This window comes from Lepisosteus oculatus, chromosome 4 (assembly GCF_040954835.1).
Source record: "Lepisosteus oculatus isolate fLepOcu1 chromosome 4, fLepOcu1.hap2, whole genome shotgun sequence".
Taxonomy (NCBI): domain Eukaryota; kingdom Metazoa; phylum Chordata; class Actinopteri; order Semionotiformes; family Lepisosteidae; genus Lepisosteus; species Lepisosteus oculatus.
Genome location: NC_090699.1, coordinates 36,156,670 through 36,177,621, shown reverse-complemented (window position 1 = coordinate 36,177,621; position 20,952 = coordinate 36,156,670). Strand labels below are relative to the sequence as shown.

At 37.9% G+C, this 20,952-nt stretch overlaps 1 protein-coding gene across 3 annotated transcripts in view; it reads left to right on the top strand.

The window, feature by feature from the left end:
• Positions 1–16,920, top strand: part of pcgf6 (polycomb group ring finger 6) — a 40,517-nt gene extending 23,597 nt beyond the window's left edge. For 2 of the 3 annotated variants that reach the window (XM_015347605.2, XM_006630816.3), the window contains one exon: positions 16,195–16,920. In XM_015347605.2, coding sequence (XP_015203091.1) covers positions 16,195–16,251 — 57 coding nt within the window. In that variant the 3' untranslated portion in view covers positions 16,252–16,920. Of the gene's footprint in view, positions 1–1,959; positions 2,890–16,194 lie in introns of those variants that run through there. The other variant, XM_069189172.1, reaches the window with a different exon arrangement.
• Positions 16,921–20,952: the final 4,032 nt, after the last annotated feature.

Below are 20,952 nucleotides of genomic sequence, written 5' to 3'. Positions count from 1 at the left end.
TAATGTCCCATTTTGTCAAATGATAAATGACATTTACATTTTTGGGAATATTTTGATCAAAACATGAATGCTCGAACTGAATACTCATTTTTTAGACAAAAATCATTAAAGTATGTATTACACAATAACATTTAATTTACGTGTAATAATGAATTTATATGAATTGCATAGAAAAAACAACTGAATACTGTTTTGAGTGAAAGATGTTTAATGTCAGCAAACACTGGAAAGGAAAATCCATTTGTGTCAGTGTTCTAATATGATAAAGAGCAGACATGGATGATGTATTTGGCAGTTTAGGCACTCTTTGTGTCCTCTGTATATAGGAGAAACATAACAGAAAGCTGTTTTGATGAAATTATTATAACCTCCCCTCTACTTCATCAGAAGGTTTCAGATTGCATGGCTCATTGCCTTCAGTCCTTTCAGGGGCTCTGTGTTTGAACAGCAGTGTGATCACTGGCGCTTAGAAATTGTAGAGTCAGCAAGTCCTGATTGAATGTTTCTGGTGGCATCTGTCAGCATCCCAATTACAAACCCATCACCTGAGTGTAATTGCTTTCCTTCTTGCATTGACTTCAGTATATTATGTAGAGAATTCAGTGTTATTGATTCCGCAGCCAAAAGAGTAATTTGACTGATTTTGTCTTTATTGTAAGGCTGTCACAAACCTGGTTATCTTTTTCTGAAGAAAAAGAAGTTCAGAGGCCTGTATAAAAAAAAAAGCTTCTGTGATGGTCCCTTACTGAAATCTTAGTCATTTTCGGTTAATAGTTAATTCTTTTAGATCTGTATATTGCTATTAGATCTAGCAGAATAGACCACAGCTTCATGGAACAGTAGTATAGCACTTGGTTAATTTTTCATGCAGATCTTACCTTAATCAGGATTTTAAAATAAAGTAAGGTTTCAGCATTTGCTAATTTATTTTTCATGGCTTTGATTATTCGCAAGCAAAGGTCACTTGGGCAGCAATGTGGGGCTCTGGTAAACCAAAGTGAAACGCATTCTGGGTGTTGCTGGGCAAGCAGGAGGGGAAGGTTTTGCCGACATGAACGAAAGCTTGGTTGATGGAAATGGGGTTGAAATAACAGAAGAGGACCTTGAAGAGCTTGTCAAAATTACCAAAGAAGGTAAAACCGAGTACAAAGAGGAAACAGAGCAAGCTAGTTATTACTTACACGAGGTTAATGAAATCTTTCAATACGCAAAACCACAGATGGAAAAGTTCACCGAATACAATCCCTCAATGGACGTGATTATCAAGGTCGCTCAGCAAATCAACCAGACGTAGCTCCTGTGCCAAGAAACTTGTAAGGAACTACATTGGATAACAAAACAACTGCTTGTCACGATGCTCTTTAAGAGAGAACTGTGATACTGCTGATACGCCACAGCCTGTACTCTCTCCCACAATCGCTGTCTTCATCTCCTCTATGAGTCTCCTTTGACTTTGATCCTGATGACCTATTAGTAGGTGTGGAGGAAACGAACCTTCCAGAATGGCAAATCAGCTGGTGTTACTATTACACCACTTTTAAATGGTTAATGCACATCCATGTTGTAACTTCCGAATGCATCTAAGACTTTTACATAGCAGCGTAGCCCCAGATCAAACCTGGAACAGTGGCATTTAGTAATGAGCTATAAAAGTTGCAGTTTTTATACAAAACAAAGGGATCTACAGATTCCTTGGATCAATTGGTAACTAACCACCAAATGGACAAGATGGGCCGAATGCCCTTCTCTTGCTTGTAACCTTTCTTGCGTTCTTATGATTACACGTTTGTTTCCTGTAACAATATGTGAAGATTAGACAATTAAAATCTTCATCACGCATCAGAGAAACTGAAGCGACTCGCGAATAAAGGTGTGATGTTTTTGTTTGCATTCCCTTTGTTTTTCTACGTCTTTAATTCTGTGCATTAAAGATTCGAACAGTGTAACGTTTCTTTTCAGGGCGATGTGCTACAGGGGAGACAGTCACAGCCTTGTCTGAAGCTTTGTGTCTTACAGGAAGACCCATCAGATCTGTACAGAGCAAGAAGCAGATCTTAGAGAGTACCCCCGTTTGTTAGCGTGGTTCAGCTCTCCTGAAAGACTGCATCCCAGCTTGTAAAGGGCAGTTCCTGACAGGCGGTGTTAATCCTGGGAGGGCGTGACAGCAGTAATAGGGAGACAAAGCTGAAATAAGGTTGCCCTCTCTCAGGGGGCCATGGCTTTATGCTTTATACAGCAATGCGGCAAAAGCAGGAGGTGTTCTGAGGCTGTGCCTGGATATCAGACTGGAGAAGAAGAAATGCATTCATACAGCTTGCATTATGCATACTGCTTCGTTGTGCTTTAGCAGCAGCATCTTACATAAGAAAACTTTTTTTAATGCAGCCTTCGTAATATTTCTAAGGCAGGAATTCATATTTAGTCTATTTCTTTTCTTTTAATGCCTGTACCAGGGGTAATAGTACACATGGCAAGTGTGAGATGCCCTGTAGAATAGGTTTTTGTTTTTGCTCTTGTAAAAGTTGGGACTTTTACAATTATTGGTATATTGCAACACTCTGGAATGGTCATTGGATTACAGAGTCCAATCAGGGTACCGTTTTGGTGAATTTCATTGCTTTTTGGAAGTAAAATCTTTCTCCTTGTTTTCCTACTGTACTTTGTAAAAATGCTCAGATTGACTTTGCACTGACATTTTTCTCGATTTCTTCGTATTGTATGTAATGCTTTAATATAAAGTTTCCTCCTTTTTTGTTTTTTATAATTTCTGTATTCAACTTTACTCCTTCAAGATTCCCTTATTTAGAAGTACAATTACTAAAACTATTGCATTTCACTACGTAAATTTATTCATCTTAATTCTAAGGCCTCATGTACAGACATGATGAGATCTCTTCAATAAAGCTGTCCTTGGTGGGGAAATACATGAAATTGCTTATTCGTGTTCAAACGTTCTTTTTTTCTGGTAGTTTTGCGTTAGATGAGTGGAACTGCCTGTAGCACCCGTGTTCAGGAGAGGAGCTGCAGTTTCAGTCTGTTCTGTTCCTGCCCTCCTGCTGTTTGTTTCCTGATTAGAGGTTTTGACTGGCTGGAAGACGGGGACAGTGGAGTTCATGTCATTGATAACCCAGGTCCTTGCCTTTCTCTTTAGCTCTAGGGGGAACTGGGGAACTGCAAGAAACAAGAGCCACCCCCCAGCACTGATGTTATAATAAGACCACAGGAAAAAGAAAGGGTATTGCCAGTCTAGCATTGTGATATTTACATATACTATGTATTAAAAAACCCTAATTAAGCAGAGTTAAAAACTCATTAAATTTTAGCACAAAGCATTTATTTACAAAATGTGAATCATTTTGTTGTGCACAGCTCTAAAGTTTTATTCCTCCATTTGTAGAGTTTATATAATGCAAAATGTTAATTTCAGATGGACCAGACTGAAACTGTACAATACAGGATTGCATCATACAAATAGAGCTCAAGGGATCAGGGGATATAATGTATATAATATGTGTATATACAGTACATAATATAAGAAATGTATTAGTGCTGAGAGGTATTGGGGGGGGGGGGGTTAGGAAATGTTAGGATAAGGGATGATGATCCGAGATCTTTTATTGTGAATAAAACTTAATTAAAGATTAGGGAGGAGAAAACCTATGCAGCATACGGCTTTGTTCATCTACTATAAGCCCTGCAGACATGGAAAGGTTGGAGGTCAGAGATTAGAGTGCTTTTTTCTGACACTTTTATGTTAGGTGGATTTATATTACAATTAAATTCATCCCTTGCGGCATCCAGTTTTTAAATCTCGCTGCAAAGCAGGCAATAAAAAATGAAAAAGATAGGCCTTGTCATGTCATCCATACACATGCACAGACAACAGAATGCCTTTTACAAAAAGGTGGCTTGGAATTTCCAAGCGATATTGTGCTAGTGCTGTATTTATTTTTATGAGGCACTGGGCATTAGGAGTCATAAAATCAAAACTGTAGCAGGACCTTAATTCTGTTTTGCCTTCTTCCTGGTCTGGATTTATTTCTGTAGGTTATGGTCTATGAGATGTTCTGAATGCAGTATGAAAGGAATCCTTTAAATGTTTATTGTTTCATACTGTTACAGAGCATTTCATTGAACTAAATACTACTTAGCCCTCTTAATATTACAGTGCTTCAATCAGTGTTAAGTATGCTTCAGAAATAATTTTTGTTGCTTAGTAACCAGATGTTACCGTACGGGTTTCTTTTAGCGAGGGAAGTGCTGGCTGGCAGGTGGTTTAACATTAGTGCCTTTGTTTTTGTTCGAGTTACCACACAAGTACAAGTCATCTTTAAACACATGTACATCTCAGTTTCTCCAGAGCATTGACTTAGAGCAAATTAAATAAAACGAAACAAATAGGCAAGATAAAGGGATATTACATTTTTTTAGATGTTAATGGAAACTTGCAGTTTAAAATCTGCAGTTTCTTTTAAAGGCTTTCTGGTAAAGTAGTGATTTGATATTAAAAATGATATCTATATAAAAATACTGATTTCCCTCAGCAGCATTTTCATTTTTTTCAATTCATATTTGTGGTTGTAAGGGATATTTTCTCTAAACGTTAATGATTAATCAATAATAATTTTAAGACACACTTCAAAAGTCTTAGATGTGTTTTCTGTTCTAATACATAAGGAAACTAAAACTCTTTAATGCTAATACAGTACATCTAAATGAAAAATAAAATCATATAATGTGAATTTATTAAACAGCCAAACTTCTACACCTTTTGTCAATACAAGACATTAATCAAGTGTATCAGCCCTTTCCTTTAAAATCACTGAAATTGAAAAGCACCTTTAAATCTTTTTTGTTAGATACCCTTGTTGAAAGGTATTCCCTGCTTCTTCTAAGACCTTCCAAAGATCATCAAAGTTGCTAAGATTCACTTTTCAAACAGTTCAGTAAACTTAAAATGATATTGAGATCTGAGTCTTGAGGCGGCTCTTCCATGCAGCTTCCTTATTGTGCAGAATAATTGTAATTATTCCATTAGTTTTGGATCATAATCTGAAGAAGCAATTTGTAATAACTCATGCACTACTGAGAACTAAAAATCTAAAATTTGTACCTTTCTACAATATATGTGCTATCAATTCTTAGTTTCCAAACACAACATGAGTATATGCACCCAAAAACAGTAACCTTGTTCATACAGAAATGTTGTGGTCAGTATACGTTCAGTTATTTGCCATCTTTCTTACTATCTTCACTTAGTGCCAAACAGCTAACTTCAAAAGTCTTACACATGCACTAAAACTGCACTGAAAATAAAACGTGTTCTCTCTAAAGTACCTTTGACCATTGTTCAATTGTCCAATTTCAGTGTTCTCCTGTAGTCAGGAGCACATTCTGTTAATAGGACAACTTGATCTGATTGATGAATTTGATGGGTTAGCTACTACAACATGTACTGGCTTTATATATAGTAACATCATTCAATTGATAATTGCAAAATACTTTCTTTTATCTTATGCAAACTAAGATGTATTGATAGCATGGTTGTTATAATAGAAAATACTATTGGAGGATTTTGCTCAGCAGATAAACACTGATGTAATCTAGAAATGCTGAATTCAAAGCTTAAACTGTTATAAATCTTTAAGTCAGGAGTTAGCTTTTATTTTTATGAGCCTCTTTTATGAGCTGCACCCATTTGAAGTTGCCTGTTTTCCTAACACCTTAACAGTCACAAGAAAGAGATTTGTATCCACCACCATTTTTCCTCATGTTCTACTCAAGACCTGGCCATCATACATCTGTTTGTATTCTGAGTGAGTGGAATGAAGAATAGTTTTCATCTCATCTGCACTGATTATTATAATTTCATCAGTATAAGAAATGCTACATCGGTTCTAATTGGGAGCTCTTTCAGTTCAAATAAGTATTTTCGTAAATATTGCTGGTAGTTCACATTCTGATCCTGTGTTGTTTAAAACCCATGACTGGCAGCATATCAGAGCCCCTACTGTAGCTGAATGTCAAGGTGAAGGCTGAGTGATTCACGTTGTATCACTTGCAGCGGGTATTATCGAGGCATTCGAAACTACTGGTAAGTAGAAAGAACTTAAAATGCTGCAGATACAACAATCTTGCCACATTTCACAAATCTAAATATGTTGCAATTCTTGGATGCTGGATGTTGTTTAAGGCTGTCAAGCTTCTGCATGAGCTTCTCGTGAACCTTTCAATTTGAGGCTGTAGACCCTTCCCCCTTCTCCACCTCACCCTCTGCTGATAGACCTCCTCCTCCTCTTGTTGTTGTGGGTTAGATACATAAATCAGACAGACGGTAATCGAGTGCCTCCCATCTTCCAGGCTGCGGAGCTAATTCAGCGCCAGCTATTCCACTCTGCCACTGTTACCGTGTGCAGCAAGACAATGAATCAATTAAATGTGTCAGACGGCACATAATCTCCTAGACATGATTTAGTCTCACCTTTTTAATGGGTTCAGATCTGACCTGGGGTGTAGATCTGGCACTGCCTCTGATGTTCCCTTGTCGCCCTTCAGTCTCCTGGCTGCAGAACAGGAAAATACCACATAAAGAGGGGCCAAATTTCAATGCATCTTGAAAAAGTATATTTGTAAGTGCTACAGTCCTGTTAATGTTTTAGGATGTCAGTAACAGAAATGAATGAAAGGAAAGTGCAGCAGGATTGGAAAAATTTGAGATTTTTATGCCTGCATCTTTCTCTTCAAGGGCTTTTTGATATGTTCCCTCACTCTCTCTCTAAAGAGAGGTTTTAGGGGTTGCATTGATTCTTTGTCTCCCTTTCGAACTGAGTGCATGTTATTAGAATAGATTAAAAGGTAATGTTGTTGATGTAAGTTTATAGGTTCCAGCTGCTGACGGTACGTGATAAAACCCAAAAAAATGAAACTAGGCCCAAATGAACTGGCACCCTACGGCAAACGTGTTTGTCACCCAGTGATGTAGAAAGGCTCCTCTCACCATGCATGTTGAATGGCCCAGAAATGTTCGTTTTCTGCTTCAACTTCCTGTGAGCAGTGGAGATCTCTCGAAGGATTGCTTCCCTTAGGTATACGCGTTGTGACCTTGTTTGAACTGACATTAAACGGAGTGTACCTGAGGACAACCATTAAACCCGAGGAAAACTAAGGAAGCCTCTTTTCCCTGTGAAGCTTTTCTAAAACAGTAAGGAAAAGCTGCACTGCATTTTGTCTGCATTGCTTTGACAAAAATCGCAAGCTGTGAATTCTTCAGCTTTGACACCAAACCAAACAAGAAGGTGCACCAATAGGGGTGCTACAGCAGTAGAGGACAACTGCTGTTTAGACTGAAACTGTTAGCACAGGGTGGGTGGATTCTAAAAGTGTTCATATGTCTTAAACATTGGGGAAGTTTTTGAAAGTTCAACTACTAGAAATTACATAATATTGTACAGCAAATAGTGTGGATATATAAAAACGTTTGGAGACAAAAGTGGTGATCAAACTGTCAGATTTGATCAGTTAGTGAGAGCAGCCGCATGAGGACACTTGCGTTCCATTCTCATCTGTTAAAGCAGAGAGTCTGGGCACAGTACAGAACTGTCTCTACCCTGGACTTCTGTACTCTGAGGAAAGCCCTGTCACTTTGGCTCAACATCAGTTTTCATTTTTTTCAGTGTTTTTGGTTTGCTGCAGTTTAATTTGTTTCAGAAGCATCAGACACTTTTGGCAGCAGTCCATGTTCATTCAGACAGGGCCAATGTAAAAAAAAAAACACATACTGTTAATATTTATAGCTCACCTGATTTATGTGCTTAGTAATGCCATGTGTTTTAAAGAATAGGGCACCTTGCTGTCTGCAAAGTTCACCTGAAGCCATGACTAGAAATGAAACAGCAGGGTTTTTTTTCATTAAAAAAATAAGACTGCTCTTTGATGGCACAATGGGATTTTTTAAATGTTGTTTACAAGAATTCATTATTCTCCTCAGAGAGATGAACGCTTCTGATTAGCAAACACTTTAGATTCATATTTTTTATACTTTCCCAGTTGTGTAGTTCTTTTCCAATAAAAGAACGGAATTTGAAAGCAACATGCATTAAAATTGATATAAGGGCTACAGAGTTAAAGAAATAGGCCCTATAGTGAAAAGAAAATATAATATTTCTGTTTCTGAAGAGAACAAACAGGTAGCACTGATTTTCAAGTCTCATACAAAGCTATGCAGTTAACTTGCTAAGAATTAAGCAGATTGTACATTAGTGAAGATTTGCTTTGCTTAAAAACTTGTAAATTTGTGCTTTCAGAAAACCAGAGATAACATAAACAGCATCAATATGTACAAAAACCTAGGAGAACATAGATGCAGGTGGTGTGTTAAGTTATAAAATAGCTGTTTATTGAGATGATTTCTGACAATTATTCTTCATTTGTTAGGCAAATAGTTTATATTCTGGTGTAATTACTACTCAGAATGCCGCATAAACATGCAAGGAGGAACTGAGCTGTTTAATCTCTGTAATCAAGAGAGATTAATTATTTTGGTTGAGACAGCAGAGAAAAAAGTAAGTCTTCCTTTGGGACATATCCTCAAGGCAGAATTCAGTATTTGGGCTTCTCTGTCGTAAACCTAATATATGTCCCCTGCAAAAACAGAATGCAATGTTATAAACCCAGGAAAGACAAAATGAAATAATTTTGGAAAGCAAATAGAGTTTCATTTAAAATAACTTGGAATTCAGAGGTCAAAATTGATCTCTCTGTAGTTTCTTCTATTACTCTCATACTGTTTTATTAGTGTTTTTATTGCTTTATGTGAATCATTTCATCTTTTTTACACATAGATTAAAGAAACGTTTAAAGACAATTTTAAAGGGTATCCTAAAATACTGCTTTTTCAGAATAACCTATTTTTGCTTCAGAGAAGTAAAATTTGGCTGTGGTTTAAAAATATAATTTAACCTTATATAATGGAGCACACTGGCTTACAGGTTGTCAAATGCACTGCTTTGTGTTTTCTGGTTTAAAGCAGTTTTCTTTTTATATTAGTGATACTGATAGCTGATTTCCTTTTTATATTAGTGTGGAAGACTCATGCCTCCATCTACACCCAAAAGCCTGCCTTGTGCAAGCTCATTCTAATGACTTCAGACTTATGTCTGATATCAGTCTGTTATTCAGTATTTTGCTAAATCATTATGGTGGTCAGCCTTGGCACCTGGATTCTGTGGCATTGCAGGTATTAAAACCTTCCAGCAAGCTGCATACTGAATTCATCCTTAGTTGCCTAATTAATCTGGTTGCTGCAGATCACTTCAGCAAAGAAGAATAAATTGAAGCAATGATTTTCAATGACACTTCTGCCACTCATTTACTAAGGTTGCCTACCCCTGTGCTAAACAAAGATATGTTTTACCAGAGTATTAAACCTGGTGTTCCAAAGTGAAAAAATGACTGTTTAACCATGGAATAGAAAATATAGGCTGTGAAAGGTCTTAACTAAACATTTGTTACATTGTTTTATATGTTTAGGGCTGCTTCTAATTGTAGGTGATCTCACATCCAAAAAGTGAGGTGCTGTTGAGAAAAGTAGTAAAATGAACTGGGTCCACACTTTCTCTGCTCCAGTATAACTTAATAGTACTCTTCAGTGTTTCTACATATTCAAGCCTCCATCAGGACATGACTTCAGCGATTTTGACAGGAAGGATAATTGCAGAACAGGCACATCATACTGAATCACGACTAACTGAGCAACCTGTGAATTCTTTGTTCTGTAGGCAAGGTTAAAACTTAGTTAAAACAAGGAAGAGGCATTGACTACTCTGTCAGAGTCTCTTAATCTGGTCTTCAAGGAGAGCTACCTACACTAATTTGATTAAATTCTTAAGTTCAGTTGTAAACACATCCTATTTTTTACAATAAAATCAACAGTGAGTTTGCAGCAGGAAATGCAACCCAAAATACATTCCTGAAGATCTTGGAGCTATCGTAGGTTTCATGTGGACCACCCTTAGGTGCAGCTTCTTGTGGTCCCTTGTGTCTTGTTTGGTGACCACCTTACTTACATTAACCTGTTTCTAGTAAAACCTACACTGCAATCCATGTATGATAAAACTTTGTTACTCTCCATTTTTCCTTTTTCACTCTTTAAAATGTATGATATCCAGTCTCCTACTGAAGTAATAGGCTCAGACTTGAAGTGTGTATGCTACCTGGTAATGCCACTTATTTGAGGTTTCTGGGAACGAGCTTGTTTTTGAAGCTGCTTGGTTAATGAGCAGCCTCCTTGGGGCGATGACATGTTGTTCTTGTTAGTGGCTATACATCTCTATATAAATCTGTCACGTTTCTTTAAATGTTGCCTCAGTCAGGGATTCAGCTAGTTTTATAATTAGGAAGGAAGGGGTTAGTCAACACCAGTACAACTTTTGTTTTCTGGGTCTCTTCTTGTACAATGGCAGGGGTTCTGCCTCTCCATGCCTGAGTGGTACTGTACTGTATGTGTTTGAGCCTTGAGCTGCCCATGTTTGGTAATGTTTTGTTCTCTTGCTCTCTAGAAAATAAAAAAAACGTGTTTCCCGCTGAGCAGCTAGTCGTTCTTCACCCTGGACTTCTCTGATCTACTGCAGTAGGGTGTTTTTGAGCAGATCAAGACTGTCCCACAGGGTGCCCTGTTCTCGCCTAGCAGAATATCCTTTGTAGACAACAAAGGGCAAGAGGCCCCATGTGTGATTTTTGGTGTATGCTAAATTTCTTTTCTCTTCCACTCTGAGGCACCACTGACGTAAATTTGATGAGCTCCAGGAGGCTCACTCTGCAGGGAGTTTTCTGACTTGTCCAATCCCATCTATACCAGTTTTGTTAATCTGCACTTCCTCCTGAAACAGGGCTTGAGTCTCTCTTGTGTAACTACCGCAGCATGCATTGGATTTTGTCAATTTTTTATGACTGAAGGAAGCAGTGAACTGAAGGGAAATGGACATTTTTGTCTAGACCAAGTATAGATGTAATTTTTATATAAATGACATATCAAGCAGTTCTTTGTGAAACATTTGACTTTCTGCCGGGGATTTAAAATTGAAAGTTGTCCAAAGACTTTTTAATGTTCAGAAGGAGCACTACTTTGTTCTTGGTGGTGAACTGAATGACAAACAAACACAGAGTTTAATTTCATAATACTGATCTTTTCTTCCATCCCTGAAGTTTTGAAGTAGTTATCATTCATTTTGAAAAAAATCCTAAGCTAACAAAGCACATACAGTATCTGAAAATACCTGAATTGTCATGAGGAATATTGTGCTGGATTGGAGATTTACCTGTAATTTAGTTCAATGTTTTCATGGAGAAGGAAGCAAGAACAGCTGGTATTTGGATAGTTTGTGGGCTTGCTTCTTCTTCTTCTTCTCAGTGGTGCTGTTTTGTCAGCACTGAAGTCAGTGTAGGTTATATTGAGATGCGTCAGTGAACTAGTTCCCCTGGGACAGCTGCGGAGGCTTAGCTCTGGGAACAGAATCACGTATACAAGAGACAGTGTCTGCTGTCTGTTCTGCAGGCCCTGCCCATTCTTTTTTGGCCTGCTAACCCCTTTTATGGGGGGGCTGATTATTGTGCAGACAGCCAAACAGGCTTGAAGGGCATCTTTCAGCATGTCTACCACAGAAGGCAGTAAGTTCAGAGATATTCACTCCCAGTGGTTTTGGGCAGATTCACATATTTCTGAGGGGAAACTGAAATTATAGTGCCAAAAATATGTCACACTTAACAAAGACATCTTCATCACCACTGATGTGACTCCCGGGCTAGGATTATCATTTTTGCATGCATTCCAGTGTTCGGCATATTAGCACAAGGGTAATCTGTCATTATTTCAAGTTCCTTGACAAACAAATGTAATTCTTACTATAAAGACCATTGTTTCATTTTGACTGATGGGTATCCACAGCCTATTGATACATGGCTATTTTCTAATTTTCTCCCTATTTTTCTCACTGTTATACAATTCTTAATTTCACACATTATTTACAACCTGTCCGTTTGCATCAATAGAGAAGAATTGTAGAGAGACCACCATTCAAGGCAGTAAGTAAAATGGACATTTTGCCATTAGAAAATGAAATGGAGAAAAAAAAACAAGTTGCTGTCCGTCTGAAGTGAAACAGACATGAAGAGATGTTCCTTGGGGTGAACTGGTTTATTTAATACATTAGTGGGAGGTTTTTGGAGTGTGTTAGGCTTAGAGCTTTTACATAAGCCACATTTATTTTTGTTATTGTTTTGTAAAGGAGTTCAGAGGAGGGTTGCACAGCATTTCTTTTGTCTGAGATTTCAGTGCAGAGTGGTGTCTGTCTGGATGAGATAGCAAGTACTGTTGTGCCTGTCTGCTCTATTTATAGCACCATAGGGAGAACAAAACAGAGCAGCAAAGCCTCTTCTAATGTTGCAGACAGGCAGTCATGCTGTTACACTGGGCTCATTTTGTATGATCTTAGTTAAACCACCATTCTTAGAAATTAAGGTTAGGAACATATTCTGGGCCCTAAAGTCTTTTTCACTTGATTTCACTTTCTTATGATCAGGAAATTGTGTTGGGTCGTTTCTTCCATGGTTCAGGCAACACGAGTTTTTACTCTATCATTCTCAAATGCAGTAATCTGTAGGTTTTGATTTTTAGTATGAAAACATGTTTGTGAAAAAGAGGAGGTCATTACAGGTCAATTGTAATGCATAATAGAATAAAACCTCAGCTTTCCCTGGAAGAGGTGTTAGTGGGGCCAGCAGGGGGTGCTCACCCTGCAGTCTGTGTGGGTCCTATACTGACAGGGACACTATACTGTAAAAAGGTGTGGTTCTTTGGATGAGACATATAAATCGAGGGCCTGACTCTCTGGGGTCATTCAAAATTCCAGGGTGTTACCCCAGCATCCTGGCCAAATCTCCCCCTGGCTTTTACCAGTCATGGCCTCCTAATAATGCCCGTCTATGCATTGGCTTCATCACTCTGTTCTCCTCCTCACTGATAGCTGATGTGTGGGTGAGCCTACTGGCGCACACTGGCTGCTGTTGCATCATCCAGGTGGATGCTGCACATTGGTGGTGGTGGAGGGGAGTCCTCATTACATGTAAAGCACTTTGAGTGAGGTGTCCAGGAAAGCGCTATATAAGTGTAAGGAATCATCATTATTATTATCACCATAAGTAATTTATTTCAACTCAGTATTTACCATGTTATATATTTTTTTGCTACACAGTGCAGTTTTTTACCTTAAATATGATTGACCAGGTTTTTGCACTGTCCTGAATTAAGTCCATACCTTTTTGAATGTTTTAATTTCTTCTGCATCTTCTACAGTGATTCTAGTCCTTCTATTTTGGTTCCATCTACAGTCTGGTTAGTTAACCTGACAAGAATCTAGATGTATTAATCGAGGTTCCTGAGATGCTCTACTATACAATAGATTGTTGTCCAGTATTTAACTATATTTGTTTTACTAGGTGATTGGATTTTGCGTGCTTGATGTGTATCTCTGGAATTCCCTTCAAAGCTTTCTCTGATTTTGTTAAGCTTGGGGTGTGGCAGCCAGTGTCAATTATAAAAGGGCAAATTATTAGCTTCAATCCAATTTTACCAGTAGTTAGTGTCAAATGTTATTTTGTTGCAAGTTTCTCAGACTTGAAATCAAAAGACTTTCCATTCATAATTTCAAATATTAAAATCTGTGGATGCTAATACATGTACTGAATAAAGTATTTTGTGAATGCTGGTTTGATCAACTCTTTTTAGTTTTTTTAAATACATTTTTCCAGTCACACTTCATATATGGTTTTGGGGTACATTTTTCTCTTTGCTTTTATTGCCCAGTTATGATTATTCAGCTTTTGCAGACAGATACTGCAGATTAAAAAAGGTGTAAAAAAGATTCCACCTTGAAGAAATACTCCCACAGTTGCAATGGTGTGTCTGACAGCCTAATTACCACGAAGGTCTTAATGAGGATGACCTCTGCCAGGTTGCAGAACGAATTATTAATGGCTGTCATAGCCGCCAGACTCTCCTCATTCTGTTTATAATGTGGCCAAAAACCCCTCTCCAGACAGCAAAGTCAAACCAATGTGACTGCAGTGGGTGAAACACGCAGCTGAATGTTTCCACTACACTACATAGTCAGTTTGTCTATTGGACTAGTGGGCTTTTTGGTGGTGAATATTTTGTTTAAATTGCTGTTGCATGCAACCGTTTTTTTTTGTAGAAGTTCCTTACAGAGAGTGAAGATGGTGATTAGACAATTTTGTTTCTAATTTGTGGAAACTTTTTTCATGGGAAACTGTTTTTTTATGGGAAACTTACAGTAAAGTGTCATGGTCTTAGTGGCATCAACACTGGGTGTTGATTTCTCTCTTTGCTCGGGCTGTTTTCTGCTGAGCCGATGAGTGAGGGAAAAAAGTGCAGTTTGCAGGTGAGGCGATGCTCCAGTTAGAATGAGATATGAGGTTTTTTTTAACGAAGCGGATGTGGATCATTGTTCTGTCTTTCCCAGTTTCTGTGCTTTTATTCGCACACTTGAGAGCAGCTTAGTTCCTCTTTTCCTGTGGTGTTTTTTCTTCTGAGTACACCCAGCCAGAGCATCTGTCTTCCCTGTTGTGTTTTCCTTTTTTGTTTTTTTTTGTTTCTCCTGAGAGAGGTATTTAACAGACAGGCTTCCAGAACTCTCCTTCTGCTCAGAGAGAAGTGGCGGGCTGGGCGGGTGTCATTGGATGAGGAACACGACGTGTTGTCTTTAGTAATGATGTGGAACACGCACAGCTGCGGCTGTGGCCTGCTCTCAGCAGGCTCTGCCATTAGGCGTGATTTTTTTGGAGGAGACCTGAAGGAGACAAAGGCTCGCATCCTTCCTGCAGCTGAGTCTCATCTGTGCACAAGTGTTTTCATTATGGGTATCTTGAGTGTCTTAGGAGTGTACTGTATGTTGCATTCCACATAATACAGGATATCTTGAACTGTGGAAAGTGTAATGAGAGCTGTTTTATGTTTTCCTGTTGATGTTTTTTTTAAAGTTTTGGTATATTTACAGAATCAACTGAAGCACATGTTATTGTTCTGCTCCTTTCTGATCAATGATTTTTAAAAGAACAGCACATCAAAGTAAAGAGCACTCACATACAGTATGTCATCTAATTACTTGTTGAAAGATTCTTTTTCACTGTGCATCATCTTCAGCAGACAAGTTTCAGTAAACTGTCTGTTTTTACATTCTTAATAATGGCATTATTCATCCAATGCTTATCAATCCACTTGAATGTTTTATTTGATCAGTTACTGTAGAGTGAATTTCCAGACAGTGCCTCTGTAATTAATCAGTGTAATTAATGGTGTAATTAATCAGAAGAGATGTTTTTTTATACTAATTTTAACAAACTGATAGAGAAGTCAGATATAAAACTTTTGAAATTTAATTGCAAGTTGCATTTGTGTCTTTGAAAAAAGTTAAAACTGTGCTTCAATTTACATTGAAAACTGAGAACAGTGTTCTTGGAGCTATGTCAGTGTGTTTTTTTTGTCTTGTAACAGATTCTGCCTCTTCTGTGCTGTACAATTGAAATATTTTTTTTCTTTATAATGCACAGACATTCGCCTAAATATTTTTTAGTATTAAAAGAGAGATTGGTGTTTTTTTGTGTGGTTATGAAAGGAAAAGATTTAACGCATCAAAATGTTTCACACGAGAAAGTCAACCCAGAAAGAAGTCAGAGAGATTAAACCTGTCTGTAAGGCAAAGGGCAGCCTTCATGTCAATAAAGTGAGGAAAGATTTGATTTCAGTTGACAAATCTCCATCCCAAATGTCACTGGCCCCTTTGTTGCATGTAAGAAAAAAATGGTACCTTTCTACATAAATATTTTCATCCTTAAGTTAATTTTTCATGTTTTATTTGGAGAGGCAGTGTTCATTGGCTTGTCATATGCATTAAAGTTTTTTGCGAACGAAAAAACAAGGTATATACTCTGATATAAATAAAATTATGTTGTACTTGAACTACAGTATTGAAATGAAATTACTTGAATTTAAAAATAAATGTTAGCCTGTGCACATCTGGTGACATGGTCAGGGCTTTAAAGTGCTTCTTGGTTCATCTGCACTTGGTTTATCCTCTGTGATCAAAAAATATGTAAATATGTTCTTTTTGTGTTTTTTTTAAGGATGGGCTCCTCGTTCTGCACTTTGGTCTTGTTCTACCTCCTGGATATAAAGAGTGATCAGGAGTGGATTTTCGTCCTGTACTTATTGTTACACTGGCCTCAGCCAATCTGACACCTCTCCAGCGTTCGGTAATGAAGACCAAGAAGATGCAAATTATAGGAAAACTGGGCAAGAACTGGAACCCTGGAAGGAGTCTGTTCATAAAAGATTAATCTCAGTTTCTGTGTGTTCTTTGCTGATTTTGTCCAGGTCCGTTCTCTTCAGGTTCTAATCTACTACTTGGCATGGCGCAGTTCATAGTTATTTTTGCAGCTTCATGGCAAGTAATGTTCCACAGCCTTAGTCATGTTCTCCATCCATTAAAGCTCTTCTCAGGATCTTCTGCTTGCGTTAATACAAATCTGCGTGAAATGTTCCCACATTTTAGTTGTTTAAATCACATTTCTCAATGGTAACGTATACCTTTCAGTGGAATTTTGTGCACAATAGAGCATTATTTTAAGAGCTGATGAAAGCTTACATTACACTATGTGAAGCACCTCTTTGACACCCGACACATACTCCTTTTACATTAGTGATGTTGGGGAAGTGCTCCCCTAATGACCTCTACACATGGATGCTACAGCAGAGAAAGCACTTAACAAGATTCCCTTTCCTTGTGTCACTGCAGTGTCCTCATCTCTGAAGTTTACTGTACAAAAATAATAAATAGAAGTTCCTGTTAATGGTTTCTGAAGCAGTCATTTGTAGTAACTGTGTTCTTCCTTTTGGCTCTCTACTATTCTTTCTTCTTTCTTCAGAGTAGACTGGTTGTTTTAGCTAATCTTGCATGCTCATTTGTTTGACTGCAGGGGTTGTTTTGGTAATACAGTACATGAAGACAAGCCATTTGCAAAGCCATCTCTGAGCAAAGTGGATGTGACTGGAAGGGCTTTTGATCTGTGGGCTGCCAGTCCTTGGATCTGTACTTCTGTCTGAAATTTCACTGGGTCCCAGCTGCTCACCAGGGGTTAGATTACGTTAATTGTCCTTTTCTAAAGGAAGGACATTTACATCAATTATATATGATATGGTATTTAATTATAAGATATTTTTCAAAAGATGCATTCAGAAAAGTGCTGAAAGTAAGAATTTAAGTTATTGATTGCTATCATATAATTCAGTAACTGCTGGTTTTAATCCATTCTTTGTGTGTACTGGAATCTGTTTAAAGATTTATTGTAAGTTTGTCCTCTTAGTTTATCACTCACTGCTAAAGCAATATTCAGGGAATGTCAAAATTGCTGCACTGAAAGCTGTGTAATTTGGTTTCAACCAAGCAGACTGCTTGCCATTCCCCCGACGTTCTTTGAAGCTAAGTATATCATATTTTCAGTCTTAAGTGCAATTTCCTATAGTTTTTAGGGTAATCATTTCAGTTATCACTGGAACAATTTTCTGTTGTTACTTAAAGATGCTATTTGGCTCTGTATGATTTCCATAGAAGCTTCACAATTCACAAAGCATGTCAACTTTAAATAACAGAGGTTCCCTAAATAATAGAAACTTTTAGCTTGTATACACAGTATCAATGAGTATGCCAGTGTCTCTAGAAGTGCAAGAATGTACAGTGCCAAGTTCTAGCTCACTTCTTTACAAACTAGACCGAATTAGAACAAGAATATTTTATTTATAATAGCACCATTTTGTTGTTTAAATATGAATTGACCACATTATTGTTTATTTTGATGTCATCCAATGAAATGTCGAGTTCTAAATCAAGGCCACCCATCATTAAAACTCTGGTCCCAAGCAGGTAGATTGTGGATGTGTGGTCTCTCCTGTCGTGCCCACCTGTCGCAGTCATTCTTCGTTGTATACACAGGAACATGAGCGCCAGTTTTCTGAAGCAGTGTGCCTCTCTCTGACGCACTTATAAGCCGGCGGGAGCCTGCCAAGCCCCAAGGATCGCTGTTGCATGGCAAGATGAGTGTTCCCCAGCTGATGCATTCTGCCTTGTGCTGAACCACATGGGGAGTCCTGTCCACGGGCTCTTCATGACCAGGCCCAGGCTCAAGCTGGTGGTATGTGGATTGTGGAGCTCAAGCTTGTCTGTGAATCAGTGGCTTTACTGTTTGAACCACAAAGAAGGTCCCCTGAATGTGTTTTTAGCTATTTCCTTGGAGTCCCATGCTGTCTGCATTACATCTTTATCGTTTTGAATTGTTATAAATACCCCTAACCTAAGGGTATCAGGTGGCCAGTCATACGTATCCCCATTGTGCAATTGATCTTTGTGGGTTAATACATTTTTTATGTTATCTTCCACCAGTGTTTTAGCATACTGTAGTTCTTTGCTTGTTTGAACTGCTTTAACATGTACATTTGTAATGTACAGTACGTCTGCCCACAAAACTATCAGGAGAAAAAAAGACGTAACAGATCACGGCACTAATGTACTAAGTCTTTCTGAAGAGGGGAAAAAAATTCTCAGTGATACTGTTTCTGTATATGAGAAGAATCTTGAATCTCTGGTAGAACCTAGGTACTGGACTTGTCCAAGTGGACCAGTCTTTCAGTTGTTCTGCTACAGATATTACAACATCAAGCCATTATCGGAAAACGACTATTTTTCACTCAATGTGCTTTTTTAATTAATGAAGTGTATTTTTGGTTCTGTCAATACTGAAGACACTACTTTATATTAAGAGAACTTGACTAGTGAACCATGGAATGTATTAGTATTGTAAGAGCAAGGTGACGCAATGTGCTATAAATAATCCCATATTCATATGTAGTACACTGACTTCTGACACCCCGAAGAAGGCTCCATAGCTGAAACGTTGGATTTCATTTCTTCTCTTTTCAGCATGGAATAAACCTTTACTTGTTCCTTCACTGACTTTTATACTGATTGTATGTGGTTCTGTTATTGGTTACTGGAATTCATAGGGAACCCGGAGCTCCCAGTTTCTGAGAACAGCTGTGATACTTTTTTGGCTATCACAGTGCCTCAAATCTAGGTAGTTTAATATTTGACCTTTTTCAGAGTGGACCAAAAATCTTTTTTAAACAAGTGATAAATCAGTGGTTGAACTGATCTGTCTTATCTCTTGTTCAGAAGTGTTTTATCATATTAAATGCATTGAGTTTCTACAGTTTTAATCAAGCAACCAAAAGCTTGTTTTTAGTTCACAATGAGCATGTTTAAATTTTATTAAAAGGCAGTTTGATGTTTACCTGATTATATTGTTCATTAAGATTTTATTAATAAAATAAATGACACCATGGTTATTTAATTTGTTAATCACGACAGCACATATATAACATCTATATACAGTATACACTATAGATGTAGAAGTCCCTGAAAAACAGAAAGAGCTGTACAGTTGGAATTATTTGAAAAGAAAGAGTCACATGGCAAATAAGAGCTGGGGTCCATGGGCCACACCGATGATAAGAAGTTTGGAAGTACTGAACTAGACACTGGGAGAAAATGCAATCAAGGAGGACTCTACTCAGAGTGCAAAGAGAAATAGTCTGCAGGAAGATGTTGGTGATGACAGCTGCAGAGCAGTCTGTGGAGAAGCCCTGATCCAGCATTCAACTGACGTGTACTGAATCCCACGATGATGTCATAAATCCACATTTGGTGAATCTGTTCAATAAGTGTGCAATTTCTTTTCAGATATGTTGTTGAAATATTCTTAAAGTTCTGTGCATTTTTTTCTTTTTAACTGCTAGATGTGTAGATGGCATCTTGTTGCTTTGTGCAAATAAAGCTGGATTTTTAAGGAGTGGAAGCCAGCAAACTCCACTGACTTGCCAGGGAGTCAAGATCTTATTTTCAGCTGGATTTGCAATAGAGAAGTAACTTTCAAGTCATTGTGGAGGAAATCTGAATAGCAGGGATGGCTAACCGTGGTTCTGTAGACCCTCAGTCCAGTAGGCATTATGGGTCTTTCTTTATCAATGTCTAAATGAACCAGTCTCATTTTGATCACTTTATGACAAGTTGGTCAGTTACGGAGCCGAGAGATCATGCAAAATGAAAAGACCATCGCCCTGTAGCTCTCAAGGACAACAACTAGACATTCCATAATTGAGCCAATTCAGTTAAAACGTTGATCAAAACCCACATTGTAACCAAGACCTGGTGGATTGTACTTTAGCTCATCAGGATTGGAGCTAGCCACCCTTGCTACATTCTGTATGTTACTTTAGGGAACTTCATTAAGTATGTTCAGTTTTTAATAAATTGAATTCAACTTACTTTATATATAGTATTCATTGGATAATTTATATCTAGAACATAATTGGTGTTCTATAATTATTTGCCTAGCAGAAGCCTTTGCCAGGGTGACTTGCGTAGGTTGAAAAAATGTTTTTCACTCATAATACAATAGTACAATTTAACTATCAGAAATACAGCAAAATACAATCATAGCATAATATAAAAATAAAAAAACCTAAAACAATTAAGAATGTTACAGTATTAAAAGTTATATACACTTCATTGTAAGATACAATTAAAATCGCAATGCGTTTACTAATACGTTTCCTTAATTAAATACATTTCTCCGAGTCGTTTGTGGCACTACTGCTTCTCGGATACAGCATCCTGGGTGTGATCCGGGCCTGTGTGAGGAACTCTGATTGCTTCCCCTGTGTTTCTATGGGCTTTTTTTCCAGGGTGCTGTGCTTTCTGCCCCACTCTCAAAGACTGGAGGCTTGGTTTGAGCAGGTACTCTAAGCTGTCTCTTTCCAGAGAGGAGAAA